At 44.0% G+C, this 21,912-nt stretch overlaps 3 protein-coding genes across 3 annotated transcripts; 1 reads left to right on the top strand and 2 right to left on the bottom strand.

The window, feature by feature from the left end:
• The first annotated feature begins 2,185 nt into the window (after positions 1 to 2,185).
• On the top strand, positions 2,186 to 3,801 carry LOC129730119 (putative tRNA (cytidine(32)/guanosine(34)-2'-O)-methyltransferase). The gene is made up of 3 exons (XM_055689183.1): positions 2,186 to 2,406; positions 2,472 to 3,127; positions 3,191 to 3,801. The coding sequence occupies exons 1-3, from the start codon at positions 2,286 to 2,288 to the stop codon at positions 3,332 to 3,334; spliced, it is 921 nt and encodes a 306-aa protein (XP_055545158.1). The 5' UTR covers positions 2,186 to 2,285; the 3' UTR covers positions 3,335 to 3,801.
• An 11,617-nt stretch (positions 3,802 to 15,418) lies between these two features.
• LOC129729069 (uncharacterized) lies at positions 15,419 to 16,477 on the bottom strand. Its single transcript, XM_055687550.1, has one exon. It carries the CDS (start codon positions 16,475 to 16,477, stop codon positions 15,419 to 15,421), a length of 1,059 nt encoding a protein of 352 aa, XP_055543525.1.
• A 209-nt stretch (positions 16,478 to 16,686) lies between these two features.
• LOC129729067 (uncharacterized) lies at positions 16,687 to 21,469 on the bottom strand. Its single transcript, XM_055687549.1, has 3 exons — positions 20,870 to 21,469; positions 18,491 to 20,501; positions 16,687 to 18,239 (listed from the first exon to the last, which is right to left on the bottom strand). Exons 1-3 carry the CDS (start codon positions 21,467 to 21,469, stop codon positions 16,687 to 16,689), a joined length of 4,164 nt encoding a protein of 1,387 aa, XP_055543524.1.
• Between the last annotated feature and the right edge of the window lie 443 nt (positions 21,470 to 21,912).

Below are 21,912 nucleotides of genomic sequence, written 5' to 3'. Positions count from 1 at the left end.
CGGTAGGGAAAACATATATAAGCACTTCGCAGCTCCCCGCAGACTTGCAGTCCGAAGAACCTGCTTTCCCCAAAAAGACATCCACGAAACTACTGGAGATCACCTGACCAACGTACAACACACCAAATTGACCATGTTCTAATCGACGACTCTTTTTTCTCAGACATACAAACGTACGCACCAATTGTGGTGGGGATATTGGCATGACCACTTCGATCGAGTCTAGTGCGACGTAGTAAAAAGTTGACGATGTAGCTGATACGACCGGTAGTTCTCTACGGAATCGATACATCAACGCTTCTGGCCTCAACGCTCTTGGAGTTTTCGAAAAGAAGGTGCTGCGGACTATCTATTGTGGAGTACAGACAGACGATGGATAATGGCGACAGTGCATGAACCATGAGCTGCACTCGCTGCTTGGAGAGAACCCCGTTGCACAGCTGGTGAAAGTCAATAGGTTGCGGTGGGCCGGTCGTGTCGTAAGGATGCCGGACGATGATCCTGTGAAATCACTTCTCTTCAGCAACCCTGTGGACTAGGGGGCGCAGCGTGCGCGATGGCTCGACCAGATCGAAAGAGACTTGCGGGTGATGAGACGTCTGAGGAACTGGCGAAACACAGCCCAAAACCGAGCAGCATGGCAACAACTCCTTGATACAGCACGAGCCACCACGGCACTCGTCTTATTAGTAAGGAAAGTAAAAAAGCTAGGTTTGAGAATCGATCCTGGGCACAGTACTAGTTCTCAGCCAATTTGTGTTGATTTTGATGCTCTGATAGGAAGTGTGGGATGTATTTATATTGACCACAATTATTCTCTGGGAAATTCTAGGGGGGCTTAAAACTTGCTAGGGGGGCTGTAGCCCCCCTTAGCCCCCCCCCGTAGTTGCGCCCATGGTTTTCAGAAATTATCGAATATTTTGCATAATAAATCGACCAGGTATGTAAATTCGTCAATTCGTAAATAAATTGAACGATGTAAAAACTGGTAGATAGAATGGCATTTGCTGGCGATAATTATTGTTAGCTGCATGTTTAGGTAATTTCTCGTCTCCTGGACTGAATCTCTGTTGAATCTGTAAGCTCGAAACTCGATATCAAATTAATATGGTTTTCCAGAAACTCACTTATTGACATATCAACGAGAACTTCTGTTTCATCTTCTGAAACTGTATCAGACTACGCCATTTTGATTTCTGGATATTTTCGCACAGAGAATTGACGCGGTACTTCTTCTAGAACATTTTGTTTGACGTTGTCAAGTTCACGTAGATGGCATGTGATAGACATATTATGCATGTGATTTTCACGTAGATGTTATGTTTGTCACATAAATCATGCAAAATGACAGAAAATGAACCATTACAGGGTTTTTTACGTAACAATAACGTGAAAAATATTTTGAGTGTATGTTTTAAACTTGGTTTTGAATAAACTTCTCATTTGTGACCAGTAATCGGCAGAAGCTGCGGAACCTAATCGTCCAAAAATGCAAAAAGTGATAAAAAGTCGATACAACGTAGGGAACCTATATATTAGAGAAATGACAATACACTCACCGTTAAGGCAACTGTCAACATCAAAACGGATAACGGCAATGCAAAATTATACAGATCGCCCGTTTTGATGTTGACAGTTGCCTTAACGGTGAGTGTCTCGGCGTCTCTCTGGTGTATAGGCTAACTAATACAACGAGAGGCGATGAATTACAGTTTGGAGGAAACGAAAGCAACTTTACACGGCCTTACACGTTTACTATAGGGAACCTGTATATTAGAGAAATGACAAGACACTCACCGTTAAGGCAACTGTCAACATCGAAACGGATAACGGCAATGCAAAATTATACAGCTCGCCCGTTTTGATGTTGACAGTTGCCTTAACGGTGAGTGTCTCGTCATTTTTTCCCTAGTTTACTAGTGTGTGTAGGTTAAAAATTCACTCTTCTCCATGCACCAACTGTGATTCAACAGATTTCGAACAATTTTTATTCTCGATCTAAAAATCGAAGGACAACGATATATTTTACCAATGACGTTTTACTCAGAAAATTACACTATTAAGCTGACATATCAAATAAGAAAACAGTGTAATACATATTTATTTTCACGTTTCGAGCAGCTCCTGACAAATTTCTGTTACAAGACAATCTGGCATCTCTGAGCACGAATAATGCAAAGGGAAAATGTCAAAAAATCAATATCAAACCAAAACAACGCACACGCAGGCACTGGCATTTTCCTCCTGTTTAATGAATATTTTGGAAAAAGTTTAAAATTCACTAAATGGGCAAAACAAGTAAGGACAAACGTGATGTCTACTACCGGTTGGCTAAGGAGGAAGGTTGGCGAGCAAGGAGCGCCTTTAAACTAATCCATATCAATGAGGTATTCAATATTTTCGAAGGTAATATTTACGTGTGTACTTTTCAATCGAGCGCTTCTTTTATACGATTCCTAATCTTCATACAGGTGTAACCAGGGCAGTAGATTTGTGTGCGGCACCGGGCAGCTGGAGCCAAGTCTTGTCTAAAAAGCTTTACGAGAACCGGGATAAGGAAGCTGACGATGTAAAAATAATTGCCGTAGATTTGCAAGCTATGGCTCCCCTGCCGGGTGTAACACAGCTTCAGGGAGATATCACTAAAACAAGCACAGCCAATGCTATTATCGAGCAATTTGGAAATGGACAGAAAGCTCAGCTTGTAATCTGTGACGGTGCACCGGATGTAACAGGTTTGCACGATATTGATGAATACATCCAGTCTCAACTACTGCTAGCCGCTCTTAATATAACCACGCACGTTCTCACACTCGGTGGCACTTTTGTAGCTAAAATTTTCCGCGGAAAAGACACTACCTTACTGTATTCGCAGTTGAGAATCTTTTTCGAAAAAGTTTCCATTGCCAAGCCAGCCAGCTCTCGAAATTCCAGTATTGAGGCGTTCGTCGTCTGTCAGAACTATAAACCACCCGAAGGGTACATCCCGCAGATGATAAATCCAATGCTGGACGATGTGCAGAAAATCGCTACCGAAACCGAGTCGGAAGTTAACCGCTCTATTATCCCATTCATCGTGTGCGGTGATTTGCGTTGCTTTGATTCCGACATGTCTTACAGTTTGAATGTAAGTTGAGCTTTAACGCGCGTGATTTGAGCTTATTTTTTACGCTTTAAAATTCACTTCTAGCTGGATCCTGAGAAAGACTACGAGTATCGAGATGTCGTACAAAAGCCTCTGGCTCCGGCTTACAGTGAAGTTCTAGAACGTATGAAGACGACGTCACTCAAACACGGCAGCATCAAGGTTGAATATGACAAAAAGAAGGATTAGTTTGCTTTAGTGTCAGCGACTTAAAAGGAGTTTGAAACGTACGATTGATGGTATGCAAACAATCAGTCGAATGGCTGCAATGCTGATGTAAAATTAAGCAACTTAATAAGTAGATTAGTGGCAGTTATCAAAAAGGGGGTTGGTTTAATTTTTTAAGCTTAATTTGACAATACATAAATCATGTAGATGTAATGCACTAAATAATGCACTTGGCAGCAGGTGCAGAACGTTGTGCAGTAGAACATCAGCAAATAGCCGCTATCAAGATTCCGTTACGACGAAAGGTACAACAGTCCTCTGACGAAAATCAAATATTCGAGAAAAATATTGTCACGTAAAGCAATTTTATGCCACGCTGACCTTCGCTTAACTTACTTTATAAATGCAAAAATCTCAAAGAGAATCAATGATTTATTCAAGGAAACTATTTGAATTTCATACTGAATAAATAAACTGTTCAAACATAATATCTTGTGTTGTATTTATTGCCAATAGCAAATGACCGATTTCAAATGAATTTGGATTGAAAACTAGAAAGGTGTAGAGCTTCCTAAAACGAGATGAAAGTCAGCATAGTGCTGACATTACGCGTGCTTTTGAACTACACTAATTACACGGTTTTTGTACCGAAGGACATAAACCCACCCACTGTCTGAAACTCTGTCCGATCGAGACCACTTTGGCTATATGATGAAGCGTGAACTTTGAAAGACAGAAAGGAAAGACGAAGGACGAAAAGGAATTATTACAATACAATACGATAATTATCGACTGAACCTTTACAATCGATTTTGCTTCAGATTCACCTACAACCATTTTTAAGATACCTGTCGTTTTTTTTTCAAAAATAATAATTTAAAATAATAAATTCACTGATAAAAGATCAGAAAATATCAGTTATTTCTATCACTGTTTTGAACTAAAACACTGTAACAGTCAAAAGGTGTTTTTTCCAAGGTGGTGGGGAAATCTGATAATAGAGAAGAGAACTCAGGGTGTGGGGATGAAAATATAAGAGTTATACTGGAGTAATTACACTCCCACAGACACCTACTCGGCCTATTCCGGACCCAGTGAAACTCCTTCAGTTTCCAGTCCTAGTTTTTGTGCTTGATGCACCCCATTTACTCTAATTTTGTTTTTTTTCCTGTATGGACTCTTCACTGCGACCAGAATCGTTGATCTATTGTAAGATATGCCCGGGTGTCTGCTGTATCCCGCGCTTCTATTTTTAGCAATACCGCTATTGAGAAGTGGCATGCTTATTATTATTTTTGATCAGTGCTTGTGAGTAATGTACTTCCCCTCGTTTTACACGCTTACCCTGTTCTTCTATACCGAGCCTCCTTCCTCCTGCCAAAAATCGCCAATTATAATTCCCTGGAGAAGTTTCTTCGTGCGTCCTTCTGGCCAGTTTTATTGATAAGAGGGACTTATGTTTGTTAAGAGGAAGTCACGCAAAGGTATTATAGAATTCAGCGTAAAGCAAGGGTAAGTGGTGGGGAGGCTGAGAATAAACTCATACTTATAGTGCTTTTTGACATCGAATGGCCTGATTCTACTAAGATTCAAACCCTCGACCATCCGCTTGACAAAGCGGACTCTGTAACCTTGCGGCTACGCAGCTCCCCCCATTTACTCTTAGAACCTCCTAGCTAACTACCTGGGAACTGGTAATTAGCTATCACTGGCGTATGGTGGTTGGCCCGCCACACACGTTGTAGATTCAGGACAATCTGAGAGGTGGCTGCGCAAACCGCGCTTCAGAAGTTCGGGTCGTCGCAAATTCTCCGGACTAGGTTGACCTGGCCCGCTCACTGCCATCATGTCGCTCCTCGTACTTACAAAACGTGGACTTAGGTAGAAGACGTGCTAAGTCGGTGCGTTCATCTACTCTTCGTGGAATTGGACCATTTCGCAATAGGAAACCAAACTGGTTACTCGCCAGACCGTTTACACCCTCCGTGTACTTAACCAGTCGGTTGAGTATAATAGGCCTATACGCCGATGGTTTCCTTGACGATTTCCCAAACTTCGGCAGTAAGGCCAATTTCTGTCGCTTTCACCTATCCGAGAAGAGGCAGTTATCCAGGCACCTCTGCATGACTATCCGAAACAGCCCGCGGGTAGTTTTTATCGCCATCCTGATTGCCAGGTTAGGTAAATTCCCGGTACTTTGCTCATCTTTAGGGAGTTGGCGATCGCGATGAGTTCCTCATGCGTAACTCTTGCCTGCTTCTCAATCTAGACAACCGCGTCGGCAGGTCGGCCGACTATCCCTGCTCTATGCCTGAGATACTGGTGCGTCGGACATGAGACTCGACCGCCGGAGGCCAAGGGGTCTGATACAATGAAGATGTCCGACTACGACTCAGAGGCTGCTTGAGTTGCGTCCCGTTTTCCGGAACATATTAGGCACTTGGAGGACAGCAGGACCGAATCTGGGGTTGTAAGGGTCGGGGACAGAGTAACCAACATTTCAGCATTTCAATGAAAGAATATGAGAAAAATGAAAACAAAATGAAAGAAATTTATCCGACCATTTTTCATTCGAAATTTTGAACATGTGTTCGACTTAGTAAACTGAGTATTTTCCATGGGTGGAAACAGTTTTCTATATTCGAGAGAGATTTTCTAGAACGGCGTATGCATTTTGACATGGACTTTATTCAAGGCATTGCAGTTCTAAAACCCTCAGTTGCATAGAAAAACTGTCCCAGAATGTATTGTATCCCTACAATTGATGCCATGAAAAACTAAAGGTTGGTAAATGGCTGGGCAGTGCGTACCAGCAGTACACCAGGCCCGTAGGTACCGGGGGGGCTAGGAGGGGATAAGCCCCCTCACGCGTTTGTATTGCCCCACCACGCAATTTTCTCATGTAGGGTATCGAACGTCTTCGTCAGTGGTTTTCTTCGGCAGTTTTTCTGCAGCAATCTTATGCAAAAGGGGGCCGAAGAAAACCACTGACGAAGACGTTCGATACCCTATGTGATTGATATTAGGTGAAAAAATCCAAAAGAAAAATCTGAAATATTAGCAATAAGCATTATTGAATAGTCACCAGTTTTTTTTAATGTTAACGGTATCAGTCAATTTTTTTGGTCGAGCAAATATGCCAAAAAGGATAAGTTCTTTAATTTTTTTGTGAGCCAGTATCCTAACTTCCTGCAACATGATCTTGTGACTCATGTTCATGTTCAGTTCAATATATTTTGGCCAGACTTTTCCACATCTCGGAAGCATAACCCAGACCGTTACCTGGCCCGAACAACTCTGTTCCGGTTCGGTCCGAAATAAAATCAGACAATAAAAATTGTAGACTGACCGGACTTTGAACTAGGCATTCCACACTCTACCTGGTCTGATGGTAAACACTGATCAAACAAAGCCTATCGTAAAATTTAAAATTTGGGCTGACGTTGAATCGCTCCATTCTCTCAGTATTTCTTCGCGAATAGATTCTCTCAGTATCGTTGGTTGACATCGGTCGGCGACTCTCGAAGCTGGATTTATTTTAATTTCGTTTAACGATAGGGCTCAAAAGATTCGTCTTCTCGAAAAAAATCATCCACAACATTTTTTTTCCGATAAGGTACACCAGATCTCGACGTTTCATGCGTCTTTTAGACATTTGGCATAAAAAAATTCGATACCGACGATATCATGAACTTTTACCTGTGCATTTTATCAGTCAGAAAGTTGAAACATTGATCGCTTTGAGGGACGTGTTCCCAAAGGCCGATTAAGCTGAAATTTTGCATGAGGACTTTTGAACCCTATCGCTAAACGATATTCGAATGACCTTTTTTCATACACTCACTGGCGCCCTACTGTATATCTTCCATTACTCGTCAATTGAGGTGAGTTTTTTTACGGCTGGGTATTTGAATACAAGCTCGATATGAATATGAAGTAAATGTACGAAGCTCTTACTCAGTTAGAGTAAAACTAGCTGAACCTGCGTAAAAAATTGGTCCTCTGAAACTCAATTACACAATGTAAACCTGCTCATTTAAGTTAACAATTTGTAGTTTTTATTTTTCTTTAATAAGGAGGTTTTTTACCACAAGCTGGCTCGCCACTTTAAGACAGAAATGATAAAGTTTATATCCCTGCTTTATTTCCGGGAAATTCCGGGAATATAAACCCGGAAAACCGGATTTTCGGGAATAAGAAAATTCTTACGGGACACAGACCCATGTCACGGCGACTGTTTCCTGAAGCCGCCACCGATGATGATGGCGCTACTGTTAATGATATGGTCTTAAGCTCCGTTCATTGTGCCGCATAGGCTGTTGCACGTTTTTTTTTGCGTGAAAAGTTCTAATGAATACATATCAATATGAATATTGAATTTATGGTCCAGAACGTGTTGAAACATGTCTGGACATATTCATTTATGTCCTGCACAACATCTAGAGAACTAACGAAACAAAAAAAAAACGTTCTTCGCTTTTTACATTTCTACACACTACTTGCAGCAAAAGCTGATCTCGCATGAACGAAGCTTAATCGGCTGTTTCGAAAGCACTGACAGCCTTTTGACGTAAAATCGAGCCAGAGAGCCAGAGAAAATTGGCTTCAAGCAAAATGTATGGGAATGACGTTCGTGACATGGATGTGACGGGACACCCCTAACTCTTATTTGAAAATAAATGAGCTTCTGAATCTTTAGGTGCTAAAGCAATCGAAATGGGACGAAAACTGCAAACGGTATAAGAATTTTAATTTGTGAGTACCCGAGAACTCCGTTGTACGCGTAAAGATCCTTTTTTGTCGAGCACATAACGGTTTCAAACTGCTTACTCCACAAAAAATAACGTTTTATTAAATAAAAATTCTCTGCAACGCGAAACGGAGTAGCTACGGCTCTGCAGTACACCCATACTAGTTAGCATAAAATAGACCCCAGTGTGGTCCAAAGCAGAATGCCCAGCAACTCCTATCCCTACCTCCAAGTGGTACCAACTGGGATACGAACAACCAAGGAAGATCGGTGAACCAGTGAGAACTTGGACGTATGCTGACAGAGAAGGGGGAGCTGTTCTCCTAGGAGGGCAGCTCGCCTGAGCGTCTGTTTCCCATGTTAGGGGTGGCTCAAACAGCATCTGATCCGGCTGAATTATGAAATGCGGTGTCTCGCCAGCTACACCCAAGAAGGCAGCTCTGTCGCGAGACAAGGCATCCACAGCCGTAGTAAGTCTACATGCCGAAAAATTGAAATACTACGAATAATCAAGAAATGAATACGAAACGGAAGAATCGGCAACGACCTAGGCGACGAGATAAGGACGACGATTGGAAGCTCACATGGAACTGTAGATCGCTAAAGGTCCCGGGTGGCGACCGGTTTCTGCAAGAACCCTGCCACTTCGACATCGTTGCGCTCCAGGAGCTTTGCCGGAAAGGAGACAAGGATTTGTGGCCGCAGGGTCCAGTACTACCAGAGCGGCGGTACAACCAATGATTTGGGTCCCAGAATTATAGTGCTGGGCAGGATGCACAGTCGTGTGATCAAGTGGTAGGCGATCAGCGACAGATTGTGTTTGTTGAGAATAAAAGGCCGGTTCAATGTGCACTGCTTACGAATGAAGACCCGATGTAGAGAAAGGAGCGTTCTACGCACAGTAGAAGAAACTCTACGATAGCTGCTCGCGTAGAGACATCAAGATCGTCATCGGGGACATGAGATCGGTAGGGAAGCCATATACAAGCCGATGATCGGCCCGTACAGGCTGCACACTGTTACGAACGACAATGGCTAGCGATGCGTCAGCTTCGCAGCTACCCGAGGACTGGCATTTCGAAGTACCTTCTTTCCTAAAAAATACAGGCATCCACAAAACCACCTGGAGATCACCTTATCAACGTACAGCAAACCAAATTGATCATGTTTTCATCGACGGCTGGTTCTGCTCAGACATTACAAACGTACGAACCAAACGCTGTGCGGATATTGCCTGGGACTATTACCTAGTTGTGGATCTCTGCGCTCAAAACTGTCAACCGTATACCACGCCCGACATCGCCGAACCCCGCGGCTCAACATCAAGCAGCTCCGGGACCTCCAGGCTGCGGAGGAATACGCGCAACAGCTCGAAGCGGTACTACACAAGGCGGAGGGGCCTGGCGCATCGCCACTCGAGACGGAGTGGAAGCACCGAGTGGCAAAAACGACTGATATAACGGGGAGTACAAGGCAACGGTGAATGAAAAGAACCTGACCTGTGCGATATACCTGGGCAGGTCAACTAGAGAGAACAAGGTCAATTACAAACGGGCACGGAACGACATGACCACGATTCTCAGACAAAAGAAGCGCCAGCAAGAGGATCGTGAACATAGAAAGCTGGAACAGCTGTACCGTGCCAGAGAGACGCGGAAGTTCTATGAGAAGGTAAACCAGTCTCGCTGAGGTTACGTGCCGCAAGCCGACATGTGCAACGACGCGGATGGGACATTTCTCCCGGATGCCAGCGAAGGTGGTCGATAGGTGAAAGGAGTACTTTGATGGACACCTGATTGGCGATACAGTAAACAGAAGTGGAGCAGGAACTGACCCAGATGTACCAGCAGCAGATGACCGAGTACCAGCCCCCGATGTTCATGAAGCTTTTTGTGAGATCGGGAAGCTGAAGAACAACAAAGCCGCAGGCAGAGACGGACTGCCGAGCAAGCTCTTCAAACATGGGAGAGAGGCGCTGGCGAGAGCGCTGCAGTGGGACTGACAGGCTAGTGGATGGAGGGAGTCGTCTACCCTATCTACAAGAAGGACGACAAGCTGGTGTGTCGTAACTACCGCGGTATCTCACTTATCAATGCCGCCTACAAAACACTTTAACAGATCCTGTTCCGTCGTCTATCACCTTTAACCAGGAGATTCGTGGGCCAATACCGAGCGGGCTTCATGGGAGCCCGTGCCACCGCGGACCAGATCTTCTCAATCCGACAGATTTATTTATTTATTTATTTATTAATTTATTTATTATCTATTTTCATCTGACCATATTGGTCTCCATGAAAGTTAGTGGATGGGGAAAAGCCTTTTGAGGCCATCGTCATGGAGGCATAAAAACCCCATCATCTTTTGTTAGGAATACATTTACAATTTTACACATTTACAATTTTACACATCTACAATATTACACATTTACAATTTGTCAATAATAAAACTACAAACATTACGAACTAACATTAAATTCAACAAATAATACATTGGGTTTCCCCGAGTCAGCATATAAAACATAGGTCCTAATATTATTCTATATGGTCAATTAAAAAATATTAGACATAGTCACTTTTCGGAGGAATTTGTTCGACGGTTCACCGAATTCGAAGATCTCTTCAACTGTAGTGAATGCTCGAACACATGCAGTGACAGGTTCATTGTAACCGAACATTGTGCGATGCACTCTGGATTGTAGCAATCCAGCGGACCTTAGTGAGCGTTGCGGAGCGCGAAAATTCATCAAAGATAGGGTTTTCGGTGAGTCAATTTCGCCATTCAATAACTTGGCCACAAATCCGGCTTGCTGGATTCTCCTGCGTCGTACAAGCGTGTCAAGGCCAACAAGGCGACACCGCTCGTAATACGGTGGTAGGTTAGCGGGATCACGCCAGGGAAGATTTCTCAAAGCTAAGCGGATAAATCTTTTTTGTACTCGTTCAATCCTCAGAATCCAACTAAGCTGATAAGGAGACCAAATCAAACACGCATTTTCCAATATTGGTCTCACGGGTGAACAGTATAAAGCCTTCAAACAGTATGGATCATTAAAATCACGTCCTATTTACCAATGAAGCCGAGTTGTCGAGTTGCCTTAGAAATGATAAATGAGCGGTTCAGATTAAAGTTGAGCTTGGCATCGAGTAAAACACCAAGGTCGTTTACTTGATCCACTCTTTCGATCACATGACCATCAATCTTATAGTCGAACAGGACAGGATTCGCAATACGATGGAATGTCATGATCTGACATTTCGCAATACTGACTATGAGCCAGTTTCTGCGGCACCAACTTCTAAAAATACCCAACAATCTTTGTAACTCACGACAATCATCAATGGCACAGCCAAATACAGCTTCAGATCATCAGCATACACCAGCTTACATCCAGCACCTAATAGCAATGTCACATCGTCTAAATAAAGTAAGAAAAGGAGCGGCCCTATATTACTACCTTGTGGTATTTCAGATGTATTGGAGAACGTGGAGGATAAACAGGAGCTCAACATCACGCATAGTGTCCAACCGCATAAGTAGGATCTTAGCCAACCAACAAATTGATGCGACGCACCAAGTCTCAAAAGCTTTCGTAAAAGTATGCGGTGATCAATTCGGTCAAAAGCTGCCTTTAAATCAGTGTATATGACGTCGATCTGGGCCTTTTGCTTCATGTGCGATATGCAAGTCGTAGTGAAGTCCAATAGATTTATGGTAACAGAACGTCCTGGCATGAACCCGTGTTGTTCGCTAGAAATGTAGTTTTTCGGGCAAGATAAGATTCTCGAGCTAACCACAATTTCAAACAATTTAGACGAGGCAGAAAGACTGGTAATGCCCCGATAATTCCTAATGTTACGCCGATCTCCACTTTTAAATACAAGAAACATGTGCGACTGCTTCCAAATCTGCGGGAATTTTCCTTGCTCAAATGATCGATTGAAAAAGCGAGATAAGGGTTCAGCTAAAACGGTTGCACAACGGGTATAGACTACTGCTGGGATTCCATCGGGCCCCACAGAAAATGAAGTATTAAGTCTTTTCGCAGCTCCCAGTATCATATCCGCAGTAATTACAAATGTACTTAGATCAACTAACTTTAGCGGTACATCTGCCGAAGCAATCTCAGCATCCGATTCGGAAGCAGTGCTGTCGGCGAAAACAGAAGCGAAAAATTTAGCAAACAACTCATATGAATCCAGGAAACATGTTGCTTCTGTTCCATCGAGGTAAACATTAGAAGGAATTACCGAACACTTTCGAATTTACGAAGTTCTCAGTTACAGTTCTGTTTAGGGTTTCGACGGAGATCAGTTTGTACCCGAATTACATAGCTTTTGTATAATCTGGCGTTCAATCGACGAAAATCTGTACTTGCTCGTTTAAAATTACTTTTTGTCTCATTTGTTTTAATGATTCGGTATTTACGCTGCCAAGCATTACGTATACGCTTTAGTGCACGTAGCTGCGAAATAGCCCATGGAGGAAGAAGGCTTATTATCTTAATCCACACAATACAATTGTTCGTTGGTGGCAGCAAACTAGTGATTCAACGATATTTCACAACGTTCGGGTAATTTAACAGGTACACTTTACTATACGCAGGTAAATATCACAAAAGAATAGCTTTGTCACTTTACGAAATGTAAACTCTTACAGACATATCGTGAGTACAACGTGCCCACACATCACATCTTCATCGACTTCACAGCGGTCTAGGTCTGTTTAGCTTCTAGGCTTCGCGGATGACTTTGACACCATAACACGTAACTTTACGACGACGGAGAAAACTTACGCCCGACTGGAAGCCGAAGTCAGAAGAATCGGACTGCGACTAAATGCGTCTCAAGTCTCTGTAGATGAGTTTAAGGTGGTCGACGAGTTCGTGTATTTGGGGTCACTGGTGACCACTGGCAAAAACACCAGCAAAGAGATCCAGAGACCCATCCAGGCTGGAAATCGTGCCTACTTTTCACTCCAGAAAACACTTCGATCGAGTCGAGTGCGACGACACACGAAGTTGACGCTGTACAAAACCCAGCTAAGACCGGTAGTCCTCTACGGAATCGAGACAACAATGCTTCTCGCTGAGGACCTTAAGTTTTCGAACGGAAGGTGCTGTAGGTTATCTACGGTGGAGTATAGACGGACGACGGAGACTGGCAACGGCGCATGAACCACGAGCTGCACGTGGCACTTGGAGAGAACTCCATTGCACACTTGCCGGAAGTCAATAGGTTGCGGAGGGCCGGTCACCTCGTAAAGATGCCGGACGACAGCTCTGTGAAATCACTTCTTTTCAGCAACTCTGCCGGCACCAGAAATAGAGGGGCGCAGCGTGAATGGTGGCTCGACCAGATTTAAGGAGACTTATGGGTTAAGAGACGTCTGAAGAACTGGTGAAACCCAGCCTAAAACCTCGTCTGATTAGTAAGGTAAGGTTGTATAAATAATTTTTTCAAAAAAGATTTTTTTACTACAATATTCGTTCAAAATACCAAAAAATATTGTTCACAAAAAATTGAGTTAGGTTTGTTCCTTTTTTTAAAATAAATTAGATGTTATAACAAAACTTTTGGTAAAAATTCAGGATAGAGAAATGGAACACAATATGTCCATGAGTGCCGGTCCAAATAGAGTTCTGACGGTTTAAGTACCAATCTTCACCACTTGATTTAGTTAATTTTTGGATAAATAAAAATTTTACTGAATAAGGCCTCGCAGTGTAAATGTTGGTCTTGGGTATTGTTTTCTTAACGTGTGTAGTAGAGTGGCCATATTTTATATGGCCGTTTTTGAAACTATCGATCTCGAAGAGCGCCGGGCTGAAAAAGTTTCCTTTTGACCTCTACAATAAGCCATGAAAGTTTGAAGTTGATCGGAGTTTATTTAATAGACCCACAAAGCGCTTATAGTTTAGAAATCGATTTACATGAAACTTGTACGGTTTTTTTTTAAATTTTTTTAGCATATCTCTCGGCAAACGTATTCAAAAATACTTATATTTTTTATAAAATAATAATTTTGTTATTCTTAAGTTTAAAATAATCTAAAACTTTTGATGTTTGTTAAAAAGTGCGAATTTTGAATGAGATGGATATTTTTTCGGTATGAATCCATTATGTATCAAAACACGGTTATAATCTTTCATAATTTACATCGAGTAATTTTTTGACAGAAGTTTGTTATTCCTTATTATTTTTCTTTTGGCTGGGTTATGGTCTAAAAAATCAATATTTAGTTCAAAACTCGGAAAGAAATCATCGGTTTTGTATGAAACGAGATGGGATCACATACTAGTAACGGTTCAAGATTTGAATGCTTGAGATACACGACAAAAACTACAAAAGGATCCCTCGCTTTCAATCGCCTGATCATTTTTCTTTTGATTTCAAGCGGGACATCTGAGTCTAAAAAAGCCAATCCAACTTATCCTGGGATAAAATACCTCAAGTGATTCCTCATCATTTCAGTTACAGCGTCTGAAACTACTTTATTAATCTCGGCACATGCGAAAGAATCATGTAGAAAATTCGTAGCTCGATTAGGACACTGAAAAGGCTTCGTACATCGGAAAAGTACCTGAATGTAAAGTTTGACTATAAAAACTGAAATGTTAAACAGAAATGAAACAGAAATGCAATTTAATTCTTCTGTGGTCAATGATCAGAGCAAATTTATTTTCAGGCGATAAACGTTTGTTGCTATGAATATTGCGTAGGATGAGTGAAAAGGGGTCGCTTTACAACCAAGAAATATGAATGCCAACTCCATGAGCTCTTTAAGAGAGCTGCGTGGCTGCAAGTTTACAGAGTCCGATTTGCCAAGCGAATGATCGTAGGTTCGAATCCTAGTAGAATCTGGCCTTTCGTTGTCACAAAGGACTTAAGGTTGGTGTTGTTATGAAAACTCGGTTTTGTAGCAGCACGATCTATGCAGCTCAACTGCAAATTTTATTCATTAAGTTTAGGTTTAGGTTTAGTATTAATATTACTTACAAATTTTCAAGTTTTCTTCTGCTTATTGACGCTATCCAACTTCTCTTTCTCTCCCTTCTAAGCTATCTTTTCCTGCATTTATTTTAGGCAATTTTTAATAAAACATTTCAAGAGATTCTGTATTTACTTACAAGCTATCGCTCTTAGGCTGTAATTACTTATCAATTCAGTAGCAAATTATTAAATTTAAGGTTAATCTCCTGCTGTAGTTTTAATTTTCACACGCGCACTGATCTGGATGAATTTGTCTTCTCATTGGCATTGACGTTTCGCCTTGTTGATATGCCGGGGTGACAGCCGAATTCAGTTCAATGGATTCATAAGACGGTGATGGCATATACCGACTATTGGCAGGGTAGTTCAGACTGTTTTGTCTCCAACATCCTCTCCCCAGTGCATCTTGCTGTTGGCCAAGACTGCACCTTCTCCTACGTCTAAAAGTGCTAATTTCGTCGTCGGACGTCGTATCAAACCGCTCGTTGTTTGCACAAGCGCTTGACGGACCCTCCCTTCTCCGTCTGGCATCACCTCGACAATTCGGCCTCGTGTCCACCAACTGCGCTTTCTTTCATCCACGATCAAAACCAAATCCCCTTCTCTCAATGGCCGACTCTCGTCAAACCATTTTGGCTGTCTGCGAATAAACGGCAAATATTCGTCCAGCCAGCGCTTCCAAAAGACGGTGAGCTGCTTCTGGATCTGCTCCCACGAAGCTTTCAAAAATTGCGGTTTGGCAGAATCGATAACGGACACAGGTTGCTTCACTCCTCCCGAGCTACCAAGCAAAAAATGGTTCGGAGTGAGCGCTTCGGACTCTTCAGAGTCTAGTGGTAGATACGTCAGAGGCCTCGAGTTTACCAAGCTCTCCGCCTCCACGACCAAAGTTTGCAACCCTTCATCGTCCAACTTCCCGTCCGAATACGCTTCCCCCATCGCGGCTTTAACGGATCGAACTAAACGCTCCCACGCTCCTCCCATGTGTGGAGCTTCAGGTGGATTGGAGTTCCATTTAGTTTCTGCGTTAGTAAAGGTCGCCGAAAGTCCTTGGTTAATTTGCTCGCGAAGAATCCGATCTGCACCCTGGAAGTTTGTCCCGTTGTCACTGTAGAATTCCACCGGAGACCCTCTGCGGCTGACAAATCTTCTAACGCACGAAATGCAAGAAGCTGTTGATAAGCTATATGCTACTTCCAGATGCACTGCTCGAACTGTTAAACAAGTGAACAGAGCAATCCACCGTTTTACGTTCGATCTACCCACTTTTACCAGTACTGGGCCAAAATAATCAATCCCCACGTAACTGAAGGGGCGGACATGGTGCGCCAGACGTGCCGATGGCAGCGGTGCCATTGGTGGTATTTGAGGCTTAGCTCTGCGTAGTTTGCAGAATTGACACGTTCGTGATACCAATTCCACCATCGTCCGAAGTCTTGGGATCTTAGCTAGGATATAGCTGTCGCATTTCATTGACCACCGTTTCAGGATTGGCATTGGCATACGATGGTAATAATCGATAAGCAGTCTCGTAGCGGGATGGTCTCTTGGGAGCAATATGGGGTATCTTGTGTCGAAAGGTAAATGCTCTGCCTTCCTTGCGCGACTACCTTGTCGAATCACCCCGTTATCGTCTATAACCGGCATAAATTGGTACAGGCTACTGTCCTTATTGATCGTTCCTGGGTGGTTGAAGGCAGTGTGTCGATTTTGGCCAGAACCATTATCTCTTCGGTATATATTTCGTATTGTACTTGGTTGAAGACTGCATCTCTGGCAGCTCGCAGTTCGTTTTGCTCCAGTTGTTCAGCAAACCTTGTACGTCCACGCCGAATGTTGTTGATAAAGCGAAGCACGCATCGTATTACTCCAAGTAAACTTTCCCAATGGCTGAACGGCTCACAGAAAACCGTAAATTTTTTAGTCGTATGAAGTAGAACTGTCATTCGGACTTCTTCAGTTGTAGCTACAGTTGCCTCTACTTGATGTGGCCACTCTTCTTCGGGCAGCTGCAGGAAAGTTGGCCCAGCAAACCATTTGCTCTCATCGCTAAAATACGGTCCTTTACCCCATTTGGTGGCTTCATCTGCTGGGTTAAGTTTTGATGGAACCCATCTCCATTCGGCTACGCTGGACACCTCCAGAATTTCCCCAATTCGGTGGGCAACGTATGGTCGATAGTTGCGTGGGTCACCTCGGATCCACGACAACGCTGTGGTCGAATCTGTCCAATAGAAGCGCCTGTCGATCGGAATACGGTGATGTTCCTGAACGTGCTTTGCTAGCCTCGCCCCAATCACACATCCTTTGAGCTCCAACCCGAGCACTGACATCGGTTTAACTGGCGCTACTCTAGCTTTACCTGCCAGCAAAGCGCACTGACCTTTGGCACTGTTATTCATGGTGCGGATGTACACAGCACACGCATAAACTTTCTCGCTGGCGTCAACAAAGACGTGCATTTGCGCAGCATTGTAAGTCTCAGCAGTAGCTCGAGTGAAATAGCACCTCGGAATACGAACAGTACCAATGAAACCTATCATCTTGATCCACTTCTGCCAAAGGTCGAACGAATTATCATCAACCTCCTTATCCCACTCCGCTCCTGTCCGCCAAAGGTTTTGTATGAGTATTTTCCCATGTACTACGAACGGTGACAGCAGTCCTAGTGGATCGAACAGGGTCATAACGCAGCGCAGTGTTTGCCGCTTCGTTGGCCGATTCTTTCTGAGGAGTAACGTTTGTACTTCAGTGCTCATCTGTGTCGAAAAACTGAGTTCGTCTGTATGCGGGGTCCAGAGCATCCCTAAAACTCGTTCGGTACGATCATCACTTCCCAGGGCCAGGCTTTTGCATGTTACGATATCGGATTCTCCCAGTTCCTTGAGCACACGACGACTGTTAGAACGCCAGCCACGCAGAGTAAATCCCCCTTTACTGTGTACTAAACGCACTTCTTTTGCAACTTGCTGTGCTTCCGCCGAACTCCCAAAGGTGTCTAAATAGTCATCGACGTAATGACAGTCGATGATACCTTGCGCGGCGCGAGGATATATTTGTGAGTGATTCCTTGCGTTCAAATTCTTGACATATTGAGCGGATGCCGGTGAGCAGGTGGAGCCGAATGTTGCAACATCCTCTGGTAAACCTCTGGTTGTTTCGATGGATTGGGGCGCCACAAAAACCGCTGCGAATGTTTGTCAGCCTCACGAATGCGGATCTGATGAAACATCTCTCGAATGTCCGCATTCACTGCCACCTGGAATCGACGGAATCGGAAAAGTACACCAGGGAGGGAGCTTAACTGATCGGGGCCTTTCAGTAGTACCGAATTCAGACACACACCATCGACCTTTGCCGCAGCATCCCAAATGACACGCACTTTCCCCGGCTTCTTCGCGTTGGTGACCGCTCCTAATGGGAGATATCAAATCCTACGTGGGTCGGCATTCTCCATCTCCGCTTCTGTTGCCTTATGCGCGTATCCTTTAGCCTCATACTCTGCAATTTGGCGGTGGAGATTTTCTTTGAGCTCTGGATTTCGAACCATTCTCCGCTCGAGGCATTCCAGCCGTCGGACTGCCATACCGTAGCTGTCCGGCAATGTGATGTCGTCTTGTTTCCACAGTAATCCTGTTTCGAAGCGGTCTCCTATGCGTCTTGTTGTGCTCTCCAGGATTCTCTGTGCTCGCTCTTCCTCTTCCGAAACAACGACGGCAGGCCCGATGCTCGCTTGCTCAAGTGCAAAAAACTGCTTCATCGTCTCATGCAACTGTTCATACGTCGTACACTCACAAATGTGGAAACTATACGCGTTGCAAGTATTGTCACGCTGTTTGCCATACACGCACCATCCAAGACGAGTTTTAACGGCTACGGGACCGGCTTCACCTTCCTTCGTTTTTAATGGTACTGCCAAATGCAGATTGTCTACTCCTATAAAAAGTTTTGGAACAGCGTTCTCGTAGCCATGCACAGGTAAATTCTGCAGGTGTTCGAAACGCTGCACTGCTGTTTCCGCCTTGAAACTCTGACTGGGTAAATTGAGTTTTGCAACCGTTCGTGCTCCTTCAACTTTGTAGCGACGGCTCTTTCCCACACCCGCTATATCGAAAGACACCTTCTGCGATGTTTCCTCCGTTCTGGATGTGTTGCCAGTCCAATACAAACACAGTGGTTGCGGTGAGCCCTTTAGACCAATTTGTGCCGCAAGATCACGTTCCACTAGCGTAAGTGAAGACCCTTCATCCAAAAACGCATAGACATCAGCTTTGCCAGACTCACCGTAGATGGTTACCGGAAAAATTCTGAATAAAACGCACGAGCCCAGGTAATCATGAGCGTGGTTCTCTGCACTGTCGAGCTTGGATTCATACTGCACCCTTTTTGGGTTGTGTAGTAGAGAATGATGACGATACTGACACCCCTCAATTCCACATCGGCTACTGCTGCGACAGGAACGCCTACCATGACCGAAGAGACAATTTTGGCAGAGCCCAAGTGAACGTACCTTTCGCCACCGATCCTCAACGCTGAGGTTTTGAAACGCCGCACACTCACGCATACGATGACCAGGCCTATCACAAAATAGACAGCGAAACGATTTCACCTCTTTCGACGGCAGTGAGGTTGCATCACCTACAGGAGTATGCGAATTCACATAGGCCTTTGCTCGTCTTTCTTTATTCATTACCTTTCTTTCCTCAGGCTCACTGACCACGACAGTCGATGCATCGCGCACAATACCAGCCATATATTCGCAAAACGCGCTCAGATCAGCATTCGGAACATTTCGCTTGAAACCGGCCCACATAAGTTTCTGATTCTCAGGCAGCTTTCCAACCAGCTCTTGCAACAGTGTGGGATTAGTGAGATGAGCCTGCTCATTTGCTGCTATAATGTGATCACACAAGCCCTGCACCGCCAGTCCGTACTCAATAAGACCTTCGAGCTTCTCAGATCTAAGAATCGGCATCGCTCTCACGTCACGTAACATAGCATTGATAAGCAGCTCCGGTCGCCCATATCTCATACGAAGCGTTTCTATGATGTGGGGTACCGCTTGTGGCAGCACCAACCGACTGCGGACGGTTTCCATCGCTTGCCCCTTTAAACATCGCTGAAGCCGCAGCATGTTCTCGCCGTTAGTGTACCCACACGCGGCTGTCGTGTTCTCGTAGTTCGAAATAAATATCGGCCACTCAGGCGGGTTTCCTGAGAAACACGGTAGATCGCGACCCAATGACTGTCGGGCTGAAAGCTGCTGTGGAGTTGGACCGTGGTTAACCGACACTACCTGCTGCTGATTCGGTGCTAAAACATGTTGATCTGAGACCGCATGACCGGGACATTCTTGCTGTTGAGTACCCTTTCGGTTTGCTAAAGGTATATACTGCGGATTGATACTATTGGTAGGCGGACTCGATACGTGATTCACTGGAGGTAATTGCTGTAAGAACTGATCGGAATAAGGGTGATTTACCTATTTAACTGTGCCACTGGCACAGTCTTTACGGGACCATCTTGTTTTTGTTGCGTATCGGACGGGTAAAGGGATCGTAAAAAATAATTTTCATTAACGGTAACTTGATCAGAGCGCGCGTTATTGTTACGCTGCTGCTCGATTCTATTATCAATTGAATTGCAGATCGCGATCATTATTCATCGTATTGGCATGACGCTTACCTGTATCAATAACTTCCGGTCGATGTTTGGGAATAGTTCCGGTTGGTCTTGTAGCCGTACTTGATATACGCATTTCTGCTAGCATCTCTTTGCACTGTTGTAGTTGATGTTGCAGCTGGATAATATCCTCACGCGACGGCGCCGGCTGGTCTTGCAGATATCCAGCTTTTCTTCTAGCAGTTTCAGTGGATCGGATGCATTTCCGAGCAATGGTGTACTCGCCGTTGGCTTTGTAGAATTCTGTTGGATCTGAGAGGCCGCTGGTGGTCCACCAAGGTTACCCACCGTGCCTTCTTCTGGTCCCAGCCATTCATTCACACGCTTTAATGCGTCACGCCAGCTCACGCGACTTCTCTGGCTTCTATTATCATCGGCCAGGGTCGCATTCCAGAGTTCTTGCTGTTCATGCAGGAATTTCCGTTGCAATTCTAATTCCATCCGCTGCTTTTCTAGCTCCTGCTTCTCCTTCAACCGATTCATAGTGTCTCGTAACAAAGACGCACGTCCCGACACGGTACTTCTGGAGGTCACACTCGGAACAGCAGAGCAATTGGCACACGTCCAAGCCCGTTCAGCAATTGAATCGGTGACTCCCGCACAAGAATAATGCCACCAGGCATCACAAGCGTCACACTGGACGAAATCGTCTGCGGTATCTGGCCGCTTGCCGGCAACACAGTTGCTCTCCTCACTATTGAGGTTAGGATTCGGCGGTGTGCGGATTATTGGCATTGACAATTTTTGAGAATGTTGTTATGAAAACTCGGTTTTTGTAGCAGCACGATCTATGCAGCTCAACTGCAAATTTTATTCATTAAGTTTAGGTTAAGGTTTAGTATTAATATTACTTACAAATTTTCAAGTTTTCTTCTGCTTATTGACGCTATCCAACTTCTCTTTCTCTCCCTTCTAAGCTATCTTTTCCTGCATTTATTTTAGGCAAATTTCAATAAAACATTTCAAGAGATTTTGTATTTACTTACAAGCTATCGCTCTTAGGCTGTAATTACTTATCAATTCAGTAGCAAATTAATAAATTTCAGGTTAATCTCCTGCTGTAGTTTTAATTTTCACACGCGCACTGATCTGGATGAATTTGTCTTCTCATTGGCATTGACGTTCCGCCTTGTTGATATGCCGGGGTGACAGCCGAATTCAGTTCAATGGATTCATAA

The sequence above is a fragment of the Wyeomyia smithii genome, chromosome 3 (assembly GCF_029784165.1).
Source record: "Wyeomyia smithii strain HCP4-BCI-WySm-NY-G18 chromosome 3, ASM2978416v1, whole genome shotgun sequence".
Classification (NCBI taxonomy): domain Eukaryota; kingdom Metazoa; phylum Arthropoda; class Insecta; order Diptera; family Culicidae; genus Wyeomyia; species Wyeomyia smithii.
This window is presented reverse-complemented; position numbering and strand designations above follow the sequence as displayed.